At 44.1% G+C, this 25,416-nt stretch overlaps 1 protein-coding gene across 4 annotated transcripts; it reads right to left on the bottom strand.

Annotated features, from left to right (window-relative positions):
* Positions 1-4,900: 4,900 nt before the first annotated feature.
* Positions 4,901-24,434, bottom strand: LOC112585106. 4 transcript variants are annotated; one of them, XM_044943105.2, is made up of 11 exons: positions 24,149-24,434; positions 21,554-21,624; positions 21,077-21,101; positions 19,363-19,433; positions 18,904-18,928; positions 16,258-16,325; positions 15,771-15,795; positions 12,355-12,402; positions 7,430-7,476; positions 6,794-6,899; positions 4,901-5,140 (listed from the first exon to the last, which is right to left on the bottom strand). In XM_044943105.2, exons 1-10 carry the CDS (start codon positions 24,234-24,236, stop codon positions 6,816-6,818), a joined length of 552 nt encoding a protein of 183 aa, XP_044799040.2. In that variant the 5' UTR covers positions 24,237-24,434; the 3' UTR covers positions 4,901-5,140; positions 6,794-6,815. The 4 variants fall into 4 exon arrangements, with proteins under 4 accessions (XP_044799040.2, XP_044799036.2, XP_044799039.2 ...); XM_044943101.2 differs by having other exon boundaries at positions 7,346-7,476; positions 24,149-24,417; XM_044943104.2 differs by lacking the exon at positions 6,794-6,899 and having other exon boundaries at positions 7,346-7,476; positions 24,149-24,429.
* Positions 24,435-25,416: the final 982 nt, after the last annotated feature.

Genomic DNA, 25,416 nt, shown 5'->3' with positions numbered 1-25,416 from the left:
CCCTCCAGGCTCCTCTGTCCATGGAATTTTCCAGGCAAGAATGCTGGAACGGGTAGCCATTTCCCTCTCCAGGGGATTTCCCTGACCCAAGGATAGAAACTGGAGTCTCCTGGATTGGCAAGCAGATTCTTGACCACTAGCACCACCTGGGAAGCCCCTCCTATGAATATTCGACCATATTAAACTCATACAACACTGTCTTTTTAAAATTTACTTTAATGTAATTTTAAGAACTGGTTTTATGTTATCTAAAATTCAACAAGTATCATCATGTAAATTAGTGAGAAAGACCTTATTGTACAATTTAAGGCTAATTTAATACTAAATAAAAGTGTTTGATACTTTTAAAAAGCAATGTTACATTTGAACAAAGAAAAAGCCTGCTTACCATACATTATATATAGAACTTCATTTAAAGTCAGAACTATTTCCACTTATGAATTTATTATTTAAATATTCTAGGGAAAAAGTCAAAGAAATTCTATTATCCTTAAGCTTTAAGATGTTCTAGCATCTAAGGTCTTAATAAGAGACAAGTAGCAATCTATTTCATAGGAAACATGGCATTAAGTATGAAAAAGTGTACCAGAGAAAAGGCTAACACATGTGTGTGTGTTTGTGTGTATATATAATGACATGTCGAATAAGACAGCTGATGTGTGTGTGCTCAGTTGTGTCTGATTCTTTGCAACCCTGTGGACTGTAGCCCGCTAGGCTCCTCTGTCCTTTGGATTTCCCAGGCAATAATACTGGAGTGGGTCGCCATGCCCTCCTCCTGGGGATCTTCCTACCAAGGGATTGAACCTGTGTCTCCTGCATTGCCAGTCTGATTCTGTACCACTGAGCCACCTGGCAAGCCCAAAGAAGCTGGTACCAAGGTAAATACCATTTTTGCTTGAAGGAAGTCCTCCTTTCCTTCTGACAGGCCTTCAGTGTGGGGATTTGTGTTCATCGCCTCAGGATTTGGACTGAGCTCATAGTTTTTCTGTGCTGGGGTAACTCTCACTGCACAGATGTCAGACTACTCTAGCCACACCTCATGTTGTGGTGAGATAATTGCCGGTGTTTCTATCTTTGAACATCTTTTCTCTGCTTGTCTCTGGGGCTCCCATTGTGCTGTCGCTCAAGAAAACCTGCCTAGGGCAGCTCTGCCCCGGGTACCTGTGCTTGTCAGTGTGTGGTGGAGTCACACTGGGTCTTGGCTGACGTTCTGATTAGCTGTGGACTGTAGGCAGCCCCGTCAACCTAGGCTTTGGGACGAAGGTGTCACAAGGTTTTCTGTCCCTCCTGCAGGTCTACCTTTGATCCTAAGATGCCTTCCTGCTCCTCCTCCAGCAGTAGAATTTCCCTGTTCTCATAGCCCAGGTGCTACAGATTTCTACCGTGACTTCAGGGGGAAATATATGTGGACATATATATTCCTTTTCCATGTAGACAAAAGCTTTCCGTGGAGGAGAGGGAGGAGATGGATTCGTGGAGAGTTCCAGCAATGCCCACCATTTGCATCCCCTGGGTGGCCATACAGGTAAACCTTTCCCAGGAACACCACCCCACCCCGCGACAAGCTTCCCCTCAGATGCCTGCTGATGTTCATGGAGGAAAAGCCCACAAGACAGAGACAATCCCCCAGTGTCTGCAGCCCAGGGAGTCACACTCTTCAGTGGCCCCTGCCCAGTCTTGAGCGAAATATCAAGCGTTCTCACTCCACTGCTAACCAACGTGCCCTTGACATCCTGGCATGGGTCTCGGGTAAGCAAAAGCTTGGAGTTTGTGTCTAGTCATCTGTAGGTGTTGTCTATTGCTAAAGAAGTGCAGTTAATTTCCTTTATCATTAAATTAGTGAATTTAAAAACATATGTCCCTTCCATATTTAAACGATTTCCTTACAAATATGTAGTTGTCGCATCTCCAGTCTCAGAGTTGCTTGGTATCTTCAGTAGCAAGTCTAGCAAAAAGCAGTGCCTGAGAGGTGGTTCATAAGTATCTTTTAAAGGATGGGACCTGGAGACTGTCAAACCGAGTGAAGTAAGTCAGGAAAAGAAAAACAAATTTTGTATATTCATGCATATACGTGGAATCTAGAAAAATGGTAGAGATGAACCCACTTTCATGGCAGGAATAGAGACACAGACATAGAGAACAAACATTTGGACACTGAGGGGGAAAGGGGCAATAGGGTAAGTTGGAAGACTGCGATTGACATATATATAGAACTACGTAGAAAATAAATAACTAATGATAACCTACTGAATAGCACAGGGAACTCTCCTTAATGCTCTGTGGCAACCTGAATGGGAAGGAAATCCAAAAGAGAGGGGATGTGTGTGTGTCTGTGTGTGTATATACACATATATGCATGTATGTACATATATATACACACACACAGATGTATATACACACACAGAGACATATATATCAGATCAGATCAGTTGCTCAGTCGTGTCCGACTCTTTGCGACCCCATGAATCGCAGCACGCCAGGCCTCCCTGTCCATCACCAACTCCCAGAGTTCACTCAGACTCACATCCGTCGAGTCAGTGATGCCATTCAGCCATCTCATCCTCTGTTGTCCCCTTCTCCTCCTGCCCCCAATCCCTCCCAGCATCAGTCTTTTCCAATGAGTCAACTCTTCGCATGAGGTGGCCAAAGGACTGGAGTTTCAGCTTTGGCATCATTCCTTCCAAAGAAATCCCAGGGCTGATCTCCTTCAGAATGGACTGGTTGGATCTCCTTGCAGTCCAAGGGACTCTCAAGAGTCTTCTCCAACACCACAGTTCAAAAGCATCAATTCTTCGGCGCTCAGCCTTCTTCACAGTCCAACTCTCACATCCATACATGACCACAGGAAAAGCCATAGCCTTGACTAGACAGACCTTTGTTGGCAAAATAATGTCTCTGCTTTTGAATATGCTATCTAGGTTGGTCATAACTTTCCCTCCAAGGAGTAAGCATCTTTTAATTTCCTGGCTGCAGTCACCATCTGTAGTTATTTTGGAGCCCAGCGAAATAAAGTCTGACACTGTTTCCACTATTTCCCCATCTGTTTCCCATGAAGTGATGGGACCGGATGCCATGATCTTCGTTTTCTGAATGTTGAGCTTTAAGCCAACTTTTTCACTCTCCACTTTCACTTTCATCAAGAGGCTTTTGAGTTCCTCTTCACTTTCTGCCATAAGGGTGGTGTCATCTGCATATCTGAGGTGATTGATATTTCTCTCAGCAATCTTGATTCCAGCTTGTGTTTCTTCCAGTCCAGCGTTTCTCATGATGTACTCTGCATATAAGTGAAATAAACAGGGTGACAATATACAGCCTTGACGAACTCCTTTTCCTATTTGGAACCAGTCTGTTGTTCCATGTCCAGTTCTAACTGTTGCTTCCTGACCTGCATACAAATCTCTCAAGAGGCAGATCAGGCGGTCTGGTATTCCCATCTCTTTCAGAATTTTCCACAGTTTATTGTGATCCACACAGTCAAAGGCTTTGGCATAGTCAATAAAGCAGAAATAGATGCTTTTCTGGAACTCTCTTGCTTTTTCCATGATCCAGTGGATGTTGACAATTTGATCTCTGGTTCCTCTGCCTTTTCTAAAACCAGCTTGAACATCAGGAAGTTCACGGTTCACATATTGATGAAGCCTGGCTTGGAGAATTTTGAGCATTACTTTACTAGCGTGTGAGATGAGTGCAATTGTGCGGTAGTTTGAGCATTCTTTGGCATTGATACACACACATTTTTTTATATATATATATATATACACACACACACACACACAGAGATATATATACACACACACACATATACAGACACACACATATATATATATACACACACATATATATATATACGCACACACACATAGATATATATATACACATACACACACACACATAGATATATATATACACATATACACACACACACACACATACATATGGCATTAGGTTGAATAGTGAGGAATGGAAATTAATGAGATTCACTCTCCCAGTCACACTATGAGCTAAACTCACGGAGCTTTGCTAACACACACACATATATATACACACACACACATATATATACACACACACACATACATATATATACACACACACATACATATATACACACACACACACATATATATACACACACACACACATATATATACCCACACATACATATATATATGGCTGATTCATTTTTCTGTACAGTAGAAACTAACACAGCTCTATAAAGTTAACTATTTTGCAATAAAATTAATTTAAAAAATACAAAATAAAGGATGGGCAGGTGAGCAGCTGCATGGGATCAACATCAAGTCTGAAAGGCCCCTCACTGATGCTGTAGGACCCTTGAATCTGCCCCAGGCTCTGCTCAGCGTGGGTCTCTGCAGCCTCCTTTGCAACATCAGAGGAGCAGGGTTCTCTCGAGGCCCCAGGGCAGATGACTAGCCTGTAGTCTTTGAATCGCAGCCAGGGCCTGATGCTGTGGCTCTTCTGTCTGTTTCAAAACACACTTTGTATGGATTCACTGGTACGGAGACCCCAAGCGTGCATCCTGAATTAGATTCTGATGCTTTCAGAGTCCTGATAGTCAGACCTCTGCCAGGAAAGTGCACAGCTATCTTGTCGACAGTTTGTTCAGATTAACGAAAAGAGCAGTCCAGACACACTTCAGTAAATCAAGCCAGGGGGACTATTTAAAGGAAGCAGAGGAAGCTGGTGACCCTGGACAGATGTAAGGACTAAATCTGCAGTTCCTTTCTCAAAGAAGACTGAGTTGAGTGAAAGGGGCAGTGACCCTAGTAGCAGAGGCTAGGGTGACTGGCTCACGACAATTCATTAAGTTCTACCTCTGCTGAGGTTGCTATTCTATACATGTGTGTTTTACAAGCAAATATTTTGTAAAAATAACAAATAGATTTTAAAAATTTAATGAAAAACCTTACCGATAAACATTGAACATACAGATACATACAGAACTTGTAGATAAAACTAATACAAAACCTATACAACAAAACAACTGAAGCTGTACTAAATGAGGGCCCTCAGGAAAGAAGCAGTGAGGCCTCCCCTAATCTGATCCAAATGAGGCTCCTGGTGCTGTGTGGGCTCCGCCGCCTCTAGGGTCCAGGTCTTCAGGGATTCAGCTGAGAGCCTGCAACGACAACAGAGGTGATGGAGTCCCTGGGAGGTGCAGAGTCAGACAGAGGAAGGCTCCCTGGGGAGGGTGAGCAGGACCCAGAAGGCTTCCCAGGATCTAGACTCGGCTTTGGGGCTCAGATCTCCAGGGCGCTGGGTCTGCTTGCTGCTCCCTGTTGAGGGTGTTGTCTGTGAGTGGGAAGCGTTTAGAAATACCCCACAGGAGCAAGTACACCTGAGCGTCTGGCCAGCGATGTTCAACTGATGGGCCCCTGGACAGTGAGACTCAGGTGGAGGAACAGGGGACTCGGATTCAGGACTAAAAGCTTGGGCCCCCCTTCCCTCTAGGCCCTGGGAGGAGCGGGGATCAGATGACACAGTGGGTAGGAGAACCTGTTCACCCATCCTACACTCAATACAACTGCTCCTGAGACCTGAGCACTGGAAATGGACAGACACATAGGGTCTCTCTTTTCCTGAGTAATCATTTCTAACCCCCAGCCAAACTCTCCTGAGGTTTATGATGTTAAATTGTTATTATGTTGTTATACTATAAAGGTGCATTTTATTTGTTTAGCATATTACAACATTAAAATTTGAGAGAAGACACTGCTTTTTAAACAGTAATAAAACAAGATATGTTATTAAGGACAGAATTGGAAAAAAAATAAATAAAAGGAACATGAGTAAGTTCAATCCTGCCACTCATCCCAAGTATGCTGCTCAGTCACTTCAGTCATGTTCGAGTCTGTGCAACCCTATGGATGATAGCCCACCAGGCTCCTCAGTCACTGGATTCTCCAAGCAAGAATACTGGAGTGGGTTGCCATTACCTTCCCCAGTCTATCTTCCCTACCCAGAAGTTGAACCTGAGGCTCCTGTGTCTCCTGCACTGGCAGGTGGGTTCTTTACCACCAGCACCACCATCTGAAGTGCACACGGCACTGAATTGCTTTCTGGTGATTCTTAAGTTGGAATTGGACACATACACAGAAGAATCTACACAACCTCTAACTTCAGGTTGAGAAAAGGTACCTGAGCTGACCCAGGACCCCAGGGTTCCAGATCCTGAGGGACCCCAGACTCAGACACCCCCCAGGCTCTCTGGGACCCTCAGGGCCACGGAGCACACACAGGGAGGCAGAGCTGCCAGGTGACTCCCTGACTGCACGAGCTCTGGGCGCCCGTGTCTCTTTCACTCTGTTCCCGGGAGCCCAGGACTGGGGAGGGTGGGGCCGCCCGAACCTCTCTCTGCAGCTGGTGATGAACTAGGGGTTCCCCTTGCTGCCTTGGGGGGGTTGGAGGGCAGAGCTGGGTCCTGCAGAGGGAGATGAGGAAGCCCCCAGTGGGGATCTTCAAAAGGAACACGCTGCAACAGCAGCTCCTGGACTCCTGCACACGGTGGCCCCACAGTTCCCCAGCCTCCCTGCAAATGTAAGAGCTGCCGGAGGAGCCAGCCCAGCAGCCTCGGGGGTGTCTGTGGACGGGACCTGTGCCCTGGGGAGACGTGCTAAGGGCATCCTCCACTCATCGGTGCAGATTGCTACCACCCTCTTGTCTCCACTTGTGTGGTCACACTCAGCAGCAGACCCCAGGGTTTTTGCTCATGTTTCTGAAGCACCAAGTGAGCTGGGGTCATGATGGAGACACATGCCCTCGTCTGCCTCACCTTTTCAACTCGGGCCCCACGTTCACACTTCCTCCTGGTCTTTTTTGTCATCACTGAGCACATTTTTGCCGTTCTCCAAAGAGCTGATTAGAGAGTTGTCTGACATCTGGAAGGAAGAGATCAGTCAGGCAGGTCCCAGAGCAGGAAAGCAATCATATGGAGTAGCTCAGGGCAGTGCAGACTTCATGGGGCTCCTTCAGCTGTGTGGGTCCAGACCTGCTGACTACAGCCTCAACTGACTACAGCCTCAACTCCTGCTCAGGCCACTCAGCAGGTGACAAAGCCAGGTTCAAGGGTGTAGACGTGCGGTCAGGAGCCAGGGCAACGCTAACAAAATGGGGGAAGAGGGCTGCAGACAGATTTCATAGATTTTATATAAGCTTCCAGAACCCTAAGTGCCTACAAGAGACCAAGTCCTCCAGAAGGTTAATCACAAAAAGTTGGAAAGAGGAGATGGGGAAGGGTTACAAGGAAGAGTCTATGGATCAGAGAAAGATAAAATTTTTGAAAGATATGAAAGAAGAAATAAATGACCTCACTATTCTTGCTCACCGTCTCTGAATCCTCATCATCTGCCATGTACTCGTCTGGTGTCTCAAGGCAGCAGTCGTATGCGACCTCAGTATTCTTGCTCACCGTCTCTGAATCCTCATCATCTGCCATGTATTCGTCGTATGCAGAGGCTGTGGGAAAGCAAATGGGAGACTTAGAGTCAGGATATGACCAGGGGACCCTGGTGCTCCTCACAGCCTGGCTTTGGGACCCCTGGTGTACTTGCCTCAAGGACCTCCCAGGGCCTCAGAGTCTCACCTCTGCAATGAAAAAGTGGGTCTCTGACCTCCAACATCCTGTTGCCACCCTCAACTTGTCTACATGTGACCAGAAATGAGGCCGTGACCACCTGTTCCTCCTCCAGGTGGTCACTGTCTCCGTGCATCTCTGCCCATGACCTCGCTTGCCTCTTTCTCCCACTATTTCCTCTCTCTTCCTTCCTCATTTCTCTCTTCTTGTCCCTGCTCCTTTCCTTCCTCCTTGAACCTCCACCAACCCTAGAGTTCTCCAACAGGGGCACATTGGAAGAAGGACCATGGGTATATGACCAACATCTCCAATCAGCCCATTGTTGAATTAACCAATCCATCCCTCCCAGGGAGGACTTGGCATGGATCTGAGAGGGTTTTGACCCCCGCGGGAGGGAAGGACAAAAATTCCACACAACAGAGACTCTCCCGTTGACTGGGGTGACCTGAGGTCTCTGGGAGATGCTTAATGTTCACAGCAACACCTTAAGTTTCCCAAACCCTTAGAGAGGACAGAGGCAAATGCTTCCAATTTCATTTAGCCAGAATGATGTGGCAAGGGTCCTCCATAAACACCTGGTAGCTTCCAGGTTTGCACTGAGACTTGGAAAACTGGAGGGATGAAACCTGGGAAGGTGTAAGGAAAGGACAGAGGACAGAGGATGGGGCAGGCCTGGGACTGGGAAGAAGGGGCAGGACTCTCTGGATGCAGCAGTGGGTTATGAGAGCAGAAGTGACCCCAGGACCTGCTGCCCTGGGACTGCTCAATCCCAGGACAGCAGGTCAGCAGGGCTGTGAAAGCAACTGTGTGAAGAAGCCCCGTGGCCCCTTCACAGACTCTAGAATCTGCAGCCATTCTCTAGGAGCAGCTGGACGTGGACTTCTCACATGGAAGCACATCAGCCTTGGCTGGTGCGGAGGCTGAGTTGAGCGCCAGGAGACCGAGCCCAGAGAGGGACACTAGGACCTGTGTGCTGTGACTCATCCACCCCTGGGAGCGACATCTACATGAGGAATTAACAGTGAAGGCAAACATGAGGGGAAGTCACAAGTCCTGAAAGCTCAGGAGGACAGAGTTCACATCTCACACACTACCTCACATGCGCTACAAGTACATGGTTTCCAGTGTCAAGTGGCAATGACAGTTTTGTGCCCACTAGGATATGGCCATCAGAGTTCAACATGCAATAGAAAACAGACTTCAGTGCACAATACCCGAGATGTGCTGACCAGAGACCAGGCTTCCATACTAGTGGAAAAGCAGAAAAGAGCAGCTCGTATGGGCAAAATAATTTTTGAAGAGTAAAGCAACAAAAGGTGTTTATAAACAGAGCACGATGCAAGTCCGGGACACAATTTCTCTATCATATCATGAAAATATGAAAATAGTAAGTCAGAACTGTACACAGAGATCCTTCTTCCTAATTTAATGTTCAGCTTCCTTAGGCTCCAAGCAGGGTATTTAACCCTAAAGTTCCAGGAAGCCTCTCCCATCAGATCCCAACTGAATATTGTTTCCTGCCCGTGTCCCCTTCCTCATCACTGCACCAAATGCTCTCCACAACGCATTCCATAGGAACACAACCAGGAGCAACAAGGTGATTAGATGAGCGACCCACCCACTTCTGCTCCAGTTGAGGCCCCGCTGGCTCTCACAGCATCACCCTGAACGTCTTCCTAGGATTCTAGAAAGACACTTCACCGTGGATAGCAGATGGCAGTCATCTGTGCTCTGTGCAGTCAGAGACCTTCAATAAGACACTGATCTCAGTTGCAAACCTAAAGATAGAGATGCTGAAAGAGTCAATTCCAACCTCTCACTTCTACAGGCCCATTAGACTTCTCACCTTCATGCTAACCAACCTGAAATTCCAAGTGTTTTTGACACATGTAAAACATGCCTTTAAGCAAATTATAACAGTCATATCTGGCTAGTGGCTACCACACTATAACACACAACAACCACTATATAAGCTTATACACGTGCATGTGCTTAGTCACTGAGTCATGTTCAACAATGTGTGACCCTATGGACTGTAGCCCACCAGGCCCCTCTGTCATGGATTTCTCCAGGCAAGAACACTGGAGTGGGTGGTCATTTCCTGCTTTAGGGGATCTTCCTGACCCAAGTTCCAAACCCAGGTCTCCTGCATTGCAGGTGAATTCTTTACTGTCTGAGTCACCAGGGAAGATTGAATGAATCTGGAGATCAGTACCACTTGTTCTAACACTTCTGATAGATTGTGGTAGAACAGTTTTTGGAATGCCAGGGTACTTTGTTACAAGGGAGGATGTGGGGCTTCCCAGGTGGCTCAGTAGTAAAGAATCTGCCTGCCAATAGAGGAGACATGGGTTGGATCCCTAGGTTGAGAAGAGGCTTTGGAGGATATGGTGAATCACTTTAATATTCTTCCCTGGAGAATACATGGACAGAGGAGCCTGGTGGGATATGGGTCCATGGGATCTCAAAGGGTCAGACAAAACTGAGTGACTGAGCATGCAAGGCTATATATAGGATGTTACCACCCCTCTGTTGTTTTCCCTCTCCTCTCTCTTCCCTCTGCAATTTCTGGCCATTTCAGGATGGCTGTTTGCTGACAGATTAACAAAGACAAGACTTCAGCCCCATGAAAGTCTTTAGCCTGAGGGGCTAGGAGAGGGATGTGATGCTCCACTGGTTTCCATGGTAACCAATTCAACCAAGGAGCCAACCTGCTGTTCATCCCCACTGTAACTGGTAGACTTCCAACCCCCCCGAGTGACGAATGCTGCAGCTGCTGTCTTCTGCCGGTCCCCTGCTATCCACAGTGGGTGTCTCTCCAGGATCCTTTTACTCCAGACATGGAAATCACCCCATCTATTAAACCTTTGAGATCTCTGTCAACTCTGGGATCTTTCTTTGGTCTCAAGTCTAGATAAGCACAGGACTTGTAGGCCTGTGAATTGTACCCCAACAGTTTCTGCAGAGCATCCACCTGGCTTGATTTGATTATTCATTTGTAGGTATTTCCTGGGCTCATGCACACATCCCAGGTACTCATGAGCCTTTGGGACACTGAAACAGCAATGTCAACACCCAGATCTTAGAGGAATTCCCAGCAGGTATTCCTCTTGAGGGGACAGGTATGGATACAGGGCCCAGGGCACCTGTGCTGAACATCATCAGAGAAGAGGTGAGGAGGGAGGGAGAGACACTGTGTCTCCTCACAAGCCCATCCCTCCACCACTGACTCTGAGATCAGGGAAGGAGGGACACAGGGCCTTCAGAGAGACACGACCAGCACACTGAACACTACACACCACACTGAGAGAGTGACTCAAGGACGAGGAATTGACATGACATTCCATGCTCAGAGACTGGAGGCTTAGTACTACTGACATTTCTGCAGTGCCTAAACCTAAGTAAAGATTCATTGCAATACCAAGCAAAATATTAATGTCATTTTCATAGAAATAGAAAAAACAATTCCAAAAATATGCATGGAACCACTAAGAACTCCAGATAGACAAAATGATCTTGAGAACAAAGATCAAAGTTTCTCACCTCTTGATTTCAAAACACATTACAAAGTTACTGGAATCAAAGCTGTATGATACTGACATAGAAATAGATGCATAGCCCTAAATACCAGAATAAAGAACAAAGAAACAAGTAAACTCATGGATTCAATGTGAAATGAAATTCACGAAGGTTCTAAGACAACAAAATAGGGAAAGGGTAGTCTCTTCAACAATCAGTAGGATGAAAAGTTAACCTCCAGAAAAATTGCAAACCATATATCACATTAGGAACTCATACTCAAAATATATCACAAAATCCCAAAGCTCAAATGCAAAACAAACAAAAAAATAAAAGGTAAACAAATGAGTTGAGGAGTGTGCAAAGACGGTGATCAAAACCACCTGGAGCTTTGGTCTGGAGGGAGTAGTGGTCCTAAGGGGAGCAGTCACCCCGGGTCCTGCTGCTCTGAGTCTCTGACCTAGGTCTGGTCAGTCCCAGGAGACCAGGTCAGCAGTACTGCTAGAGCAAATGTGTAAAGAAAGCCAGCGGCCCCTTCACAGTCTCTAGAATCTGTGGATATGCTGGTCTCCAGGGGCAGCTGCACATGGACTGCTCTCACGCAACACAGCGTCCTTGGGGAGGTGTGGTGCGGAGATGAGCTCCAGGAGACTCAGCCCAGACAGGGACACCAGAGCACATGAGCTTTGACTCATCCAACTCTGAGAGCACCCTTCATACAAGGAACAAACAGTGAGGACCAACATGAGGGGAAACCACAAGTCCTGAAAATGCAGAGGGAGATGGGTTCACGTCTCACCCGCCACCTGACACTCACTGCCAGAACTTGGTCTCCAGTGTCAAGTGACCATGAGAATTGTGTGTCCACAGCATGTGGTCATCACAGGAAAATCTAAACAAAAAGCCAAAGTTCCTTGTACATAAAACCCTGCAGGTATTGACCAGAAGCCAAGCTTTCACATTTAGCAGTGAAAGGGCAAGGAAAGAGTAGTCTTGTCAGAAAGGAGATTTTTAAATGGACAAATAAAAAGAGATGTCTTGAAGCACAGCACGATATAGCACATGATCACATGGGTCTATAAAATCATTAAAATATGAAAAGAACAAATAAAAATTCTACACATATTTCCTTCTACTTCCTCAGTTGATATTCACCTTGCTTCATCTTCAAAGAGTTAAGTGTAACTCAAGTGGTCCTGGAACCCTCTCCCTGTTAACCCCACCTGAGAGTTGTTCCCTACCTGAGTTGTCTTCTGCATCACTGTTGCTAATATTTTCCAGGAAGCAGTCTGCAGAAAGACAACCAGGAGCAATAATACAGTTATTATACAAGTTGACCCACCCATTTCTCCTCCTCAGCTTGGCTCACACAGCACTGCCCTGGTCTTTCTTCCAGGTTCACAGACCTCCCCCGTGTTTGTGGAGTCAGAGCCTCTCAACAAGATGTCGATCCCAGTGCAAAATTTCATATGAGAGAGAGATGCTGACAGAATCACATTGTAACACTACACTTCTACAGGCCCTATATAGCGCTTACATTCAAGCTTACAAAGCTGAAATTCCAACAGTTGTGGACACACTGGAAATATGGCTACTGTGATCAACAAATGTGTGTTTTTTGTGATTTTTTTAAAATATGTTAATTATTGTTTCGATATGTTAATTACAGATAGGGAGACGTGACTACTGCCTACTACGTTGGAAAGTTCAGCTCTCATAGCTCCAAAGACGAGGAAAAGGTAATTAATTGCCTCTTCAGGTTTTTCTCTGTTGTAGACAATTTGATGCCCTGATGAGATCATTCATATATAGGGATACTTGGGGCTCTTGATCCTAGGCCAGGGACTAGGAGAGTGCTTGTGAACATTCCAATAAATAGTAAGGTGAACACTCAGATTCAAAGCAAATCCCCAGTAGGGGGCTCACTTGTAGGCAGAGGTGAAGGGCATGGCCCAGAGTTCCTGTTTGACAAGTAACTAGAGAGTAGGTACAGAGGGGAGGGAAGGGACATTCACAGTCTTCAAGAGCCCATATTTCTCATCCCTGACTCTGGAGGTCCCAAGGAAGGCAACAGAAAATGCCCCTTAGGATGTGAAAGATTTGTGGACTGAAAACCACAGAATGCTTTTGAAAGAAAGACGAGACAAGTAATCAGAATACCATACTATATTCATAGACTGGAATACTGAGTGTTGTTGACCTTCCTATACTCCTAAAAGTGATGTACATATATATTGAAACCACTCACAAACTCTCATGTCATTTTTATAGAAATGGAAAGAAAAAATCCCCAAATACTGAAATTTATGCAACCGAAGAGAAACCCAAAGAGCAAAAACAATCCTGAGAGCAAAGAACGACAATGGGGCCTTCAGGCTTCCTGAATTCAAAACAGGTAAGGATGCCACAGCAGTCAAAACTGTGTTCTACCTGCAGCGAAACAGGCAGAGAGACCAAGGAATCATAAGGAGGGAATCTTGAATAAATTCACACACGTGAGGCCAAATGATCTTCGCCAGGGTTCTAAGATGACCAAATCAAGAAAAGATGGTCTCTTCAACAATCAACAGAAAGGCTACTGATGGAATGAAAGGAAGTATCTGCAAACTTTGCATCTGAATAAGGGGCCAATATCCAGAATATATAGCAACTCCTACAACTCGGCTTCAAAACAACAAAAGGCAAACAACTGACTTTTAAAAATGGGTAAAGGCTTCAATAGACATGTTTTCATAGAAGACAGAGAAGTGCTCAATATACATAGGAATAGTCCTCAACATCACGAAGTATCAGTGAAATGGAAACCAAGTCAAAAAGAGACATCACCTTTCAGGTTGTGTATTCTAAAAAGAAAAGAAAAGAAAAGATTTTGGCAATAAAGTAGCGAACTGGAACTTTTGTACCTGTTGCTAAGAATGTGAAATGACATAGCCATTATGGAACAGTTTGGAAGTCCCTCAAAATAGTATTAAGAGACTGATCATAAGATTCAGAAATCACTCTTTTGAGTTTATGTCCAAAGAAGATAAAATGAGAATGTCCAGGAGATATCTACAATCACAGATCCATTGCCATCTTGTACACAAAATCCAAGAAAACTGCCCAGTGTCTACGGGCAGATAAATAAAAAAACAAAATGGGGTGTACACATACACTGGAAGCCTTTCAGCATTTAAAAATGAAGGATACCTTGTCATTCGCAGCACTGTGAATGAAGCTCAAGGATCCTGCTAAGAGTGAAATAAGGTAGTCAATGAAGGACAAATACTGCACAGTTCCATTTACCTCAGGTTTCTAAAGGAAAATTCAGAGAAGCAGAGAGTAGAAGGGTGGTTCCAAGAACTGGGAGGAGGTTGACAGAGGGAGTGTCTGTTTAATGGGTATAACATTCTTGTTGCAGGATGGAGAAGTTCTAGAGACAAGCTGAACAACACAGTGCACTGAATTAACAGGACTGACTGGACACTTCAAAGATTAACAGGCAAAGCTGGCCTGAACTTCATCTATGCTTTTAGGTTCCTCCTTTCTCAGATTCCTCTAGACCTGGGTGTGGCATGTGGGTACCACCAGGGATCCGTGCAGAAGGAAGGAGCCTCCCCAGTACTGGGGGCCTTGGTTGAGGGGGAAAGACTCATTCTGAGGCTCTAATAGCAAACAGCTTGAATGACAGAGGAATCATGACCACTCAAAATGTTATAAGACCTAGTAAGAAATGGAATTTATGACTAAATGAAGGTGTGATTGACCCAGGAGGGGGATACTAAAACACAGTTTTGTTTTTTAAGAATCGTATCGGGCTTCACTGGTGCCTCAGTGCTTAAGAATCTACATGCTAACGCAGGAGATACGAGCTCAATCCCTGGTCTGGAAAGATTCCACATGCTTTGGAGAAACTAAACCCGTCAGTGCACCCCAAGGACTGAGCCGTGTTCTAGAGCCCGGGAGCCACGAGTGCTGAGCCCACCTTCCAAAACTACTGAAGCCCAAGAGCCCTAGAAGCCATGCTCTGTAGCAAAAGAAGCTGCTAAAGTGATACACCTATGCACCACAACTAGAGAGATGCCCTCACTCTCCACAAGCAGAGAAAACCCTGTGCAGCAATGAAGACCCAGCAGAGCCAAGAAGAAATTCAAGAAAAATTAAAAAGACTCTGGGGTCAACATGTTCCTGGGTAGTGATGAGATTTGTCTTTCAGGGTATCGGATGTTCACTTGGTATAAAATCAATGGATACAGTGAATGTGTATACTTGGTTTAATTTTTATGCACATACTCATTAATGGTACACGGTGATGGGAAATTCTGGGGGGAAGTTGACACCAGTAACAGTGATGTTTAGGGTGACAAATATCGAGGAAAACACAAGACAGAAAATTCACAGACACATGGAGAATCACACTATTCATTACACACAGACACACACCCAGTCCCATGGACACAAACCTACACTATTAACCATAGTACAGGTTCCTCCTGGAACTACAGTAATCAGCCACATTGCTCGACTTATACATTACTTTCTGTCACTAGGGCCCCTACACTCATTGCCAGCGGGAATTTGGAATCAGTTTGGCCTCTACACTAAAACCAGAGAGAAAGCCCCAACTTTCTCATCTACAAAGTTTTTCTCCCAAAGGGAATGCTTCTAGAATACATACCATTTTCACATTCTGAAAGGGCCACCTGCAAGTACAGAAGAGAAGGCACTATGAGGATAAGATCACATAGATGCACACTCTTTGGTTCATTTAGTGACAGATCCTGATGAGGAACACTGGTGGAGTTCAGCAATATCAGAACACACATACTCAGGATGAAAGGCAAGACCTTTGCCTGGAGGATGGAACTTCCAAGATCGTTTGGGTTGGAAACTGCAGAATTCTTTTCTTAGAGGAAATCTGACTGCAGGAGAGAGAAATCTGTACTCAACAGGATGTAATGGATGCTAACAATTTTAATATCCTGTGGACTGAGGCATCATGATTTGGTAATAAGTATCTCACTCCACATTATCCCAACCAAGGGAACTGTCTCTATCTGAAACAAACACCTTCAAAGACTCATAACTTAATTCTACTGAAAAAGAAATGAAACAGTATTTCTATCTCAGACCAGAGGAAAAAAAAAAAAAAAAAAAGAACTTTCCTTGGAGACATATGGAGTCTCTTCGGTCCTGTCACAAGCTGGGTTGACTGGCAGGTCCTCAGTGAAACCTAGGGCACACAGAGTAGCTGTTAGAATGCTCGAGAGGAGGCTGAGGAATCATGCAGGGTTTTTTCTCTTCGTGTGGACATGGGGTGGTGTGTATAGATGTGGGAGGTTAATAAGCATGGACTGAACTTGTGTTCCTCCATCCTCTTTGGAGGAGGAAGGAAAGTAAAGGAGAGGAGGAAGGAAATGAAAACACATCTTTGGCTTTCTAGCTAGAGGAATCTAATCAACATGAAATATTCAATCTAAAAGATGGAAAACTCTAAAATGGGTGTACTGTTCAATGAAAGAGACCCATGACTCCTCCTGCTCATTTGCTGCTGCTGCTGCTAAGTCACTTCAGTCATGTCAGACTCTGTGAGACCCCATAGACGGCAGCCCATCATTTGAGCTCCTGCTAAATCGCCACTGTCTCCTGATTTTTCCCAGATCACTCTTCCTCCGAGATCCACAGTTGCTGCTACTCTGTTCATCATATTTTCTATGAAACTTTGGACTTGATTTAAAGTAAACTGTGTTAGAGGACTGAAATCAATCCTGGGTAAAGTATGCTATTCTATTAATTCACTAATTACTTGTCTTAGAGAAAATCAAATACACAAGATTTTATATTACTGAATTCCTACCATTTATAAATAGCTATTAGGAATAATATTTTTCTATCAATATTTTCTTTTTTTTATGTGAAGGTACTGTAATTTTATTTTTTCTGGATCAGGAACTAAATTGCCATTTGGAATTTAAGTCTTTCAAATTATAGAATTATAAAATGCTAGTTCGTCCCCTTTATTGCTTCTTCACAATATTCATTTTCTATAGTGTGTACATGCCCACTGAGCCACTAGCTGCTCATACTCACAGGGGCCATCTGTTTAGTGGGACAGCTGGTTATAGAAAGCACAGTTCCTCCACCAGGTCTTCCTGGGGAGCTAGAGAGACAGAGTAGCTCTTAGGACACTGGTGAGGCTACTCACCAGTCACTCAGCCTTTTTTTTTTTTTTTTTTGATAGGGACAAAGGCTGAAGTGTATGCATGAGGGGGTAAGTAGCTATGGACTAAGCTGCTGTTGAATCATCCTCTTTGCTGGATGAAGGAGAACAAACGAGAGGAACGGGAAAGAAATGAAAGAGAGCCTCTGCATTTTAACAAGTGATCTAATGATAACCTAAACAGTGGGGAAAAAAGAAACACTAAAATGCATTCCAGCTTTAAATGACAGAGATGAACGTCCCTCCTGCTTGTTTGGAGCATCTGCTAAATCAGCCCAGGATTTCTTCCTAGATCACTCCCTCCCCAGGATGCAAAGTTGTAGCTATTGAAATTACCAAGTTTCTATGAGATTTTGTTCTTGATTAAAAGTAAGCTCTATTAGAGGACTGAATTCAATCCTGCCTTTACAAATATCTATTATCAATCATGTGATATTTTTTCCCAGTCTTCAATTTCCAAACAATATTTGCATGTCCACTGAGACAGTGGCTGTCCACAATGAGAGAAGCGATACATTTAATGGGAAAGTTCATTATGGAGAGGAACCAAGGGTGAATGCTGACTGTCTCTGATCCAGCGCTTTAGGAGATTACGACGACTCATGGTCCGAGGCTAACTATCGAAATCGAATGTGAGATCTATTTGACACGTTCCCTAGAGTGTGTGTTACCAGGTTTAATCAATGTAGGGCTTGTGGTAATATCATCCAGTAAAATGAAATACCTCCCTGATGATAATCTGCTTTATTCCTTGTTTAAGCATGACACTAGCACCAAGAGACAGGACCAGCATTGTCGACACAAGGCCGCCAAACTAACAATCTGTGAGTTCACCAGGGGATGCAAACCCCGAGGTGCCTTTCACAATAAAGACTGTGCCAAAGGTAGCTGTTAATCCACTTTGCTTGCCCTGGTTTTGGGACCACTGTGCCAACCTTATAATGATGGGCACGGTCTGGACCTCGAGCTTATAATACCTCCAGGTATAAACATAGATGCAGGGACCCCTTGTTTCATGACTAGGATTTCAAGGATGAGTGATCAGTTCAGGTGAGGTTTGCAGACCAGAAATACTGGAAGCCCCCTAGGTTCTCAGTTTGGTTTTTCCACTTAGGACGACAAGGGCTTGGGCCATTTTTCTCAGCAGCATCTTCATCTGAGGAAAATGAATATTAATGAAACTTGAGGAATGGCTGAGTTGAGGAAACAATCAGGTAATGTATAATCAGTGGGCAGTGGTGATGAGAAGTGTTTAGAAAGTTCACAGTTGACTTGTGCCGTGTAAGGGGGAAAAATCTCCTGAGGAAACACACATACACACACCTTCAGAATCACATCACAGGGGCTTACACATGGGCCCCCAACCCTGATTCACACAAACTCACATCATCTAAAAGATGTGGTTGTTTCCAGGGACCATAGAGCACAGACATTGTTCTTAATGTGAGATCAGTCTTTTCTCAGAACCCCCAACCCTCACTCTCATTAGGAATCCAGCATCAGGGTGACTCTGCAAAGCTAGCTGGCAAGAGAGCCCCACAATCATCAGCTAAACTGTTCCTCAGCAGAGGTATGGTTGCTGAATATTTACCACGTTCACTGGCTTCTCCGGCTGCCTGTGATTAGAGAGAAGAAAACAGTGTGAGGGTGGCAGCATCGTGTGTTCTCTGCAGTAACTTTTATGTTATCTGATTTTTTTGTTTTCCTCGGGTAACTAACCCCCTAAACTCTTAAAAAAATCAATCGTTCCAAAAGAAAACAGAGAGGACCCTTGTTGCAAAGGCTGGGCTCTTTCACTTAAGATCTTTCAGTTTCCAGGAGGAAAAAATTCTACTGAGGAATGTACCTACAGTCGGAATTGATGCTATTTTTAGTGTCCTTTTGGATCAGTTCTGTTTTGATAACAGATTTAACGTCAATATTTCACCAGCAACAAACTGCATGCATAAGTGCTAATATACATTGTCAGATGACTATAACTGTATTTCGCTGAATGAAACATAAAGAGGTGAAGCAGCAGCCTTTGTGAGACACAGACAGTTGAGCTTACCTCCAGGGGTGGCAGAGGCGGATCCTCAGCCCCGGCCTGGGGCAGTTCCAACACCAGGTGCTCCTGGGGAGCTAGAGGGAAACAGAAGGCCATGAGGACAGAGATGAGGCTGTTTACAAAGATCTCAGATTTTTTGTGTGTTTATTGGATGGGACATGGGGTGGAATGTGTACAGGAGAGAGGCTGGTAACTATGGACTGAGCTGCTCTTGAATCCTCCCCTTTGCTGGATGAAGTACAACCAAGGAGACAAGCAAGAAGGCAATGAAGGAGATTGGCTGCATGTAACTGGTGATAACCAAACCAATGGGGAAATGTGAAACATTACAATGCATGCCAGCTTTCAATGACAGAGACCCATGACCCTCCTTTCTGTTTAGAGCTTCTGGTAAATCACACCTATCTTCTGGATTTCTTCCTAGATCACTGCCTCCCCAGGATTCAGTTTCAGCTGATGCACTTACTAAGTTTTCTGTGAGATTTTGCTCTTCATTATAATCAATCTCTGTTAAGAGAACTGAATTCAACCCTACCTTGCCAAATAGCTATAATCTATCATGTGATGTTTCTTCCTAGTCTTCATTTTCCAAATAATATTTCCACATCCACTGAGTCAGTGTCTGTTCACACTCAGTGAAGCCATACATTTAGACGGACAGTTCATCATGGAGAGAAAGCATGGGGTAAACGTTGACCTTCTTGGACCCTGGTGTGCAGGAGGTTTACAGCAAGAGTCAAGGTCACCAAGCAGAGTGTCAAGTTCCACTGTGAGATCTATTTGACACCTTCCCTTAAAAGTGTGCTACAGGGTTTAACCAATGTAAGGCTTATGGTAATGTCACCCAGTACAATGAAATATCTCTCTGTTGACACTCTGCTTTTGTCCTTGGTTAAGCAGTGACACTAGCACCAACAGATGTGGCCTGTACTGTCTAAACAAGGGAACACAACTTTCAGAGCTTTGAACTCACCAAGAGGATATGAATCCCAAGGTGCCTTCCACAATAACGACTGTGACAATGTTGGCAATAATCCACCTACGTTTGCCCTGGGTTCCATGACCACTGAGCCCATCTTACAATGATGGGCACAATCTGGACCTCTGGAGCTCTAGTACCTCCAGGCATAAACGTAGATGCAGGGACCCCCTTGCTCCATGACTGAGGATCCCATGGTTGAGTGATAAGTGCAGGTCAGGGGTCCACAGCAGACACACTGGGACCACCCCAAGGTTCTCAGGTTATTCTTTTCCCACTTAGGAGGTCAATAGCTTGGTCCATTTTTCTCAGCACCATCTCCCTTCGAGCAAGATGAATATTAACCAAACTTGAGGAATGACTGAGATGAGGAAAGAATTAGGGAATCTATAGCCAGTGCACAGTGTGTTGAGAAGTATTTAGAAAGTTCACAGTTGACTTGTGCTTTATAAGAGGGAAACATCTCCTGAGGAAACACACACAGACAGCTTTAGAATCACACTGCATGGGCTCACACATGGGACCCAAACCCACGCATCTAAATGATGTAGTGGTTTCCAGGTACCATAGAGCACAGACATTTTCTTTCCCGGGAGATTAGTCTCTTATCTGCACCCTGTGCCTTCACCCCCTTTAGGAATCCAGTGTCAGGGCGACTCTCCAAATAGCGCTGGCAAGAGATTGCCACCTTCATCAACTAGATTATTTTCATCAGAGGGATGATCCCTGAATAATTACCGTGTTCACTGGCTTGTTCACAGGCCTGCAATTAGAAAGAAGAAAACAGTGTGAGGGTGTCAGCATCTTGAGTACTGTGCATTCAGGGCTTTTGTTCTCTTTTTCTTTTCAGAAAACCAAATGGGAATGTGCCGTTGAGTCCGTAGCCCCAAAAGAACACATAGAGGACACCTGTGGGAAAGGCTGGAGCTCCTCCTGGAAGAGCACTCCAGCTCATTTTCACCAGTAATTAAAACTTTCATTTCAGGAAGGAATAGTTTCTGCTGAGGAAACTGCTCCCGATTCCAGTTTTTAATTTATGTTGTCATTTTTGAAAAACATCCTTTTGAATAAGTTATCTGCTGGGAGAGATTCATCCATCAAATTAAAAACTGTTTATATGAACTGTCTTGAATATTTTCAACCTTTATCTGAATTCCGCTAGAAAATACAGTCATGGAGCAACACTTTTATCTCAGATGAATCGGAGGCACTTACTATGGAGTTGGGCAGAGCCTCTTCCTCCAGCGTTGAAATGGGTAGCTCCTCAGGCTGGTCCTCAGGGAGCTCTAGGAGGACATAGAGGAATTGTCAGGACATTTGTGATGCTCATTGGGAAGACCTTGTTAATGTGGACACATCGGGGGAGTGTGTGGATACGGGTGGTTAATAAGTGTGGGCTGAAATCTGTTGGCCAACCTTTCTCATGGCTGGAGGAAGGCAAAGGAGATGACCGTTTCAGAAATGAGTCAGAGAGCCTTAAGCTTTCTGGCTAAGGGGAACCTGATCGCCTTGAAACTCGGTCTGACAGAGGGAAGCACTAAAAATCACACTAGGCTTCCGTAGTCATGTACATTTGTGAGACTTGGACCGTTAAGAAGGCTGAGTGCCAAAGAATTAATGCTTTAGAATAGTGGTGCTGAAGAGACTCTTGTGAGTTCCTTGGACAGCAAGGAGATCAAACCAGTTAATCATAAAGGAAATCAATCATGAATATTCATTGGAAGGACTGATGCTGAAACTTCAATACTTTGGCCGCCTGATGTAAAGAACAGGCTCACTCAAAAAGCCCCTGATGCTGGGAAAGACTGAGGGCAGGAGGAAAAGAAGGGGCCACAGAGGATGAGATGTCTGGATAGCATTATCAACTCAATGGTCAGGAATTTGAGCAAACTCAGGAAGATAGTGAAAGACAGGTCAGCCTGGTGTGCTGCTGTCCATGGGCTCACAGAAATATACTAGGGACTCAGCATTGTCATCAAAAATAAATTGTATTTATTCTTCTCATAATTTTTAAGAATTACAAAGTTCCATCAGTTCAGTTCAGTTGCTCAGTCGTGTCCAACTCTTTGTGACCCCATGAATCACAGCACACCAGGCCTCCTTGTCCATCACTAAATCCCAGAGTCCACCCAACCATGTCCATTGAGTCAGTGATGCCATCCAACTGTCTCATCTTCTGTCATTCCATTTCCTCCTGCCCTCAATCTTTCCCAGCATCAGGGTCTTTCAAGTGGCTCGGCTCTTCACATAAGGTGGCCAAAGTATTGGAGTTTCTGCTTCAACATCAGTCCTTCCAATGAACACCCAGGACTGATCTCTTTTAGGTTGGAATGGTCGAATCTCCTTCAAGTCCAGGAGACTGTTCAAAGTCTTCTCCAAAACCAAAGTTCAAAAGCATCAAGTCTTTGGTGCTCAGCTTTCTTTATACTCAAACTACCACATCCATACTTACTACTGGAAAAAACCATAGCCTTGACTAGACGGACCTTGTTGACAAAGTAATGTCTCTGTTGTTTAATATGCTCTCTAGGTTGTCATAACTTTCTTCCAAGGAGTAAGCGTCTTTTAATTTCATGGCTGCAATCACCATCTGCAGTGATTTTGGAGCCCAGAAAAATAAAGTCAGCCACTGTTTCCCCATCTATTTCCCAGGAAGTGCTGGACCGATGCCATGATCTTAGTTTCTGAATGTTGAGCTTAAGCCAACTTTTTCACTCTCCTCTTTCACTTTCCTCAAGAGACTCTTAGTTCTTCTCAGTTTCTGCCATAAGGGTGGTCTCATCTGCATATCTGAGGTTATTGATATTTCTTGCGGCAATCTTGATTTTTCTATATTCACAATTAATGTACCTATCAACACCATCTACATCTTTTTCATCAGATCCAATATAACCTCTGTACCCTTTAAGTCATAATCCACCTTCTCCATTGCCTCCTCACTTTGGTAATTTCCATTTCCAGCTTCCATGAGTTAGCCTATTCTGTGTACCTTAACCCAGTGGAATCACGCAATATTTGTCTTTCTGTGCCTGCCTTATTTCACTAACTATAATAAATGTTTGTATTAATCGTCCATCCATTTTATAGCATATTTCAATCCTGAATTCATTTTTATGGCGGGATAGTATTCCATTCTGAGTACATACCACATTTCATTTATCCATTCATCACATGATGGTCTTTGGGTTGTTTCTAGTATTTAAGTACTAATAATACACTGTGAACATTAGTGTGTAGATTTCTGTATGGTCCTATAATTTAAATGCGCATATTTAAAATATCACTGAATATAACAATACACAGTGTGAATGTTAGGTGAACTAACAATGTTAGACTTTGAATTACTAAAAATATATTTTCTCACTAATTGTAAAAAATGTAGCATAGATATGTTATCTGTGAGTAGAATTTGATAGCCGAAACTGAAGTGATATGATATTGGAATTTTCTGTCTAATCCATACAACTTTTATGTCAATGTAATCCTGCTTTAAATAAAGTCTAATGATTTAAAGAAATCCTGAAACATGACTTCGGGGGGAACACATCACAGCTAGTGTTAAAACATTAGCTAATGTCCAAACCATAGCTAGAGACCATTTCCACTTTTAAGCATGTACCAATGTTGAATTTAAAATGCATCTTTCCTTTCATAGTTAAAGCAGTACCAACTGATATAGTTTCCATTTGAACACATGAAATAAAAGGACATTGCTTATATTTCTGGTTTTTTTTTTTCTTAAATATCAGGCCCTGAACATACTACAATTTTCATTCTTGAATGAACTTCATGAGAAAATTTCCACAGTACCTTCAGTTGAGTCAGTTATAGGGTGCACCCTATTATGTGGCCAAAACGAAACTCTCTTCAACCAGCTGCTTTTTGATGTTCTTGACATTTTAGGGGTGTTCCTTCTCTCCTTCTGGATGAGACTTCCTGTGAAATGATGAGAGCTGTCGACATGTTGCCGGCAGAGGACCACCCAGGAACTAATAATAATTGATCCATAATTCAATCCTCTGGTCCCCTTCCTCACCAGATGCCTCGCAAGGCCTCCTGAATCCAAGGTGGACTTAGGAAGTTCTGCAGTTTGATGTGCACTGAAAACATCCAACAGACTGGCTGTGTGTGCAAATATCTCTATTTAACTGAGATCTAGAAGCTCAGCAAAGCATGGTTACCATGCCTGATGGACTGGATTCAAATCACATTTAGGAGAAGCAGGTACTGGGAAAGACATATGGATCCCTCTTTGCCTCAGTTCCCTGTCCTGAGTTGGAGAAATGTTAACATGGCCTATTTTAGTATTATGAGGCCAAGAATGATTAAATCAGGTAAAATATTAGAAAAATAAACGAGGGACTTCCCGGGCAGTCCAGTGGGTAAGAATATCGCCTCTCAAAGCAGGGGATGGGGTTTGATTTCTGCTCGGCAAACTCTGGTTCCACATGTCTCTGAGCAATTAAGCCCACCTGTTGCAACTACTGAGGTCAAGCACCCCAAGTAGAGAGTCAGTGCCCTGCAACGAAAGATCTGCACAATGTGATAAAGATCCCACATGCCACAACTAAGACCCGATCCAGCCAAATAAATAAATGATAGACAGACAGATAAATAAATAAATACAAAAGTAAATGACTGGTGCTTCATAATTTCTCTGTTAAATGTTCAACCTTGAATGATGGCAAGAATAAGATGGAGCTTCAGTAGTGGTTGAAAGCAGAGAGGACATTTTGATGGCTCCAATAAGTGGGGATGGAAGCTTATTCCTTAGCTTTTTCACCGAAACAAGTTTTTATAGCTCATGGAGAGTATCTATTAGCACCTCTTCGGACACTCAGCCCTGTTCAAGAGGAAGGGTGGACAAAGTGTGGGCTGTAATCCATATGTTACATTAGATGGTGTTGAAATTTAGAGAGAGGAAGTGATTTTCCAAGGGTCACAATAAAATAGTGAACCTGGGGCAGGATTGTAGATGGTTCCCTGAGGACACAGATGCCTGCACCCCTGAGACCTGTGCTAAAACCCCTTACCCAGGACCTCAAACCCTACCTCCAACTCAAATTATCCTGCCCCTA

This window comes from Bubalus bubalis, chromosome 5 (assembly GCF_019923935.1).
Source record: "Bubalus bubalis isolate 160015118507 breed Murrah chromosome 5, NDDB_SH_1, whole genome shotgun sequence".
In the NCBI taxonomy this organism is placed as follows: domain Eukaryota; kingdom Metazoa; phylum Chordata; class Mammalia; order Artiodactyla; family Bovidae; genus Bubalus; species Bubalus bubalis.
This window is presented reverse-complemented; position numbering and strand designations above follow the sequence as displayed.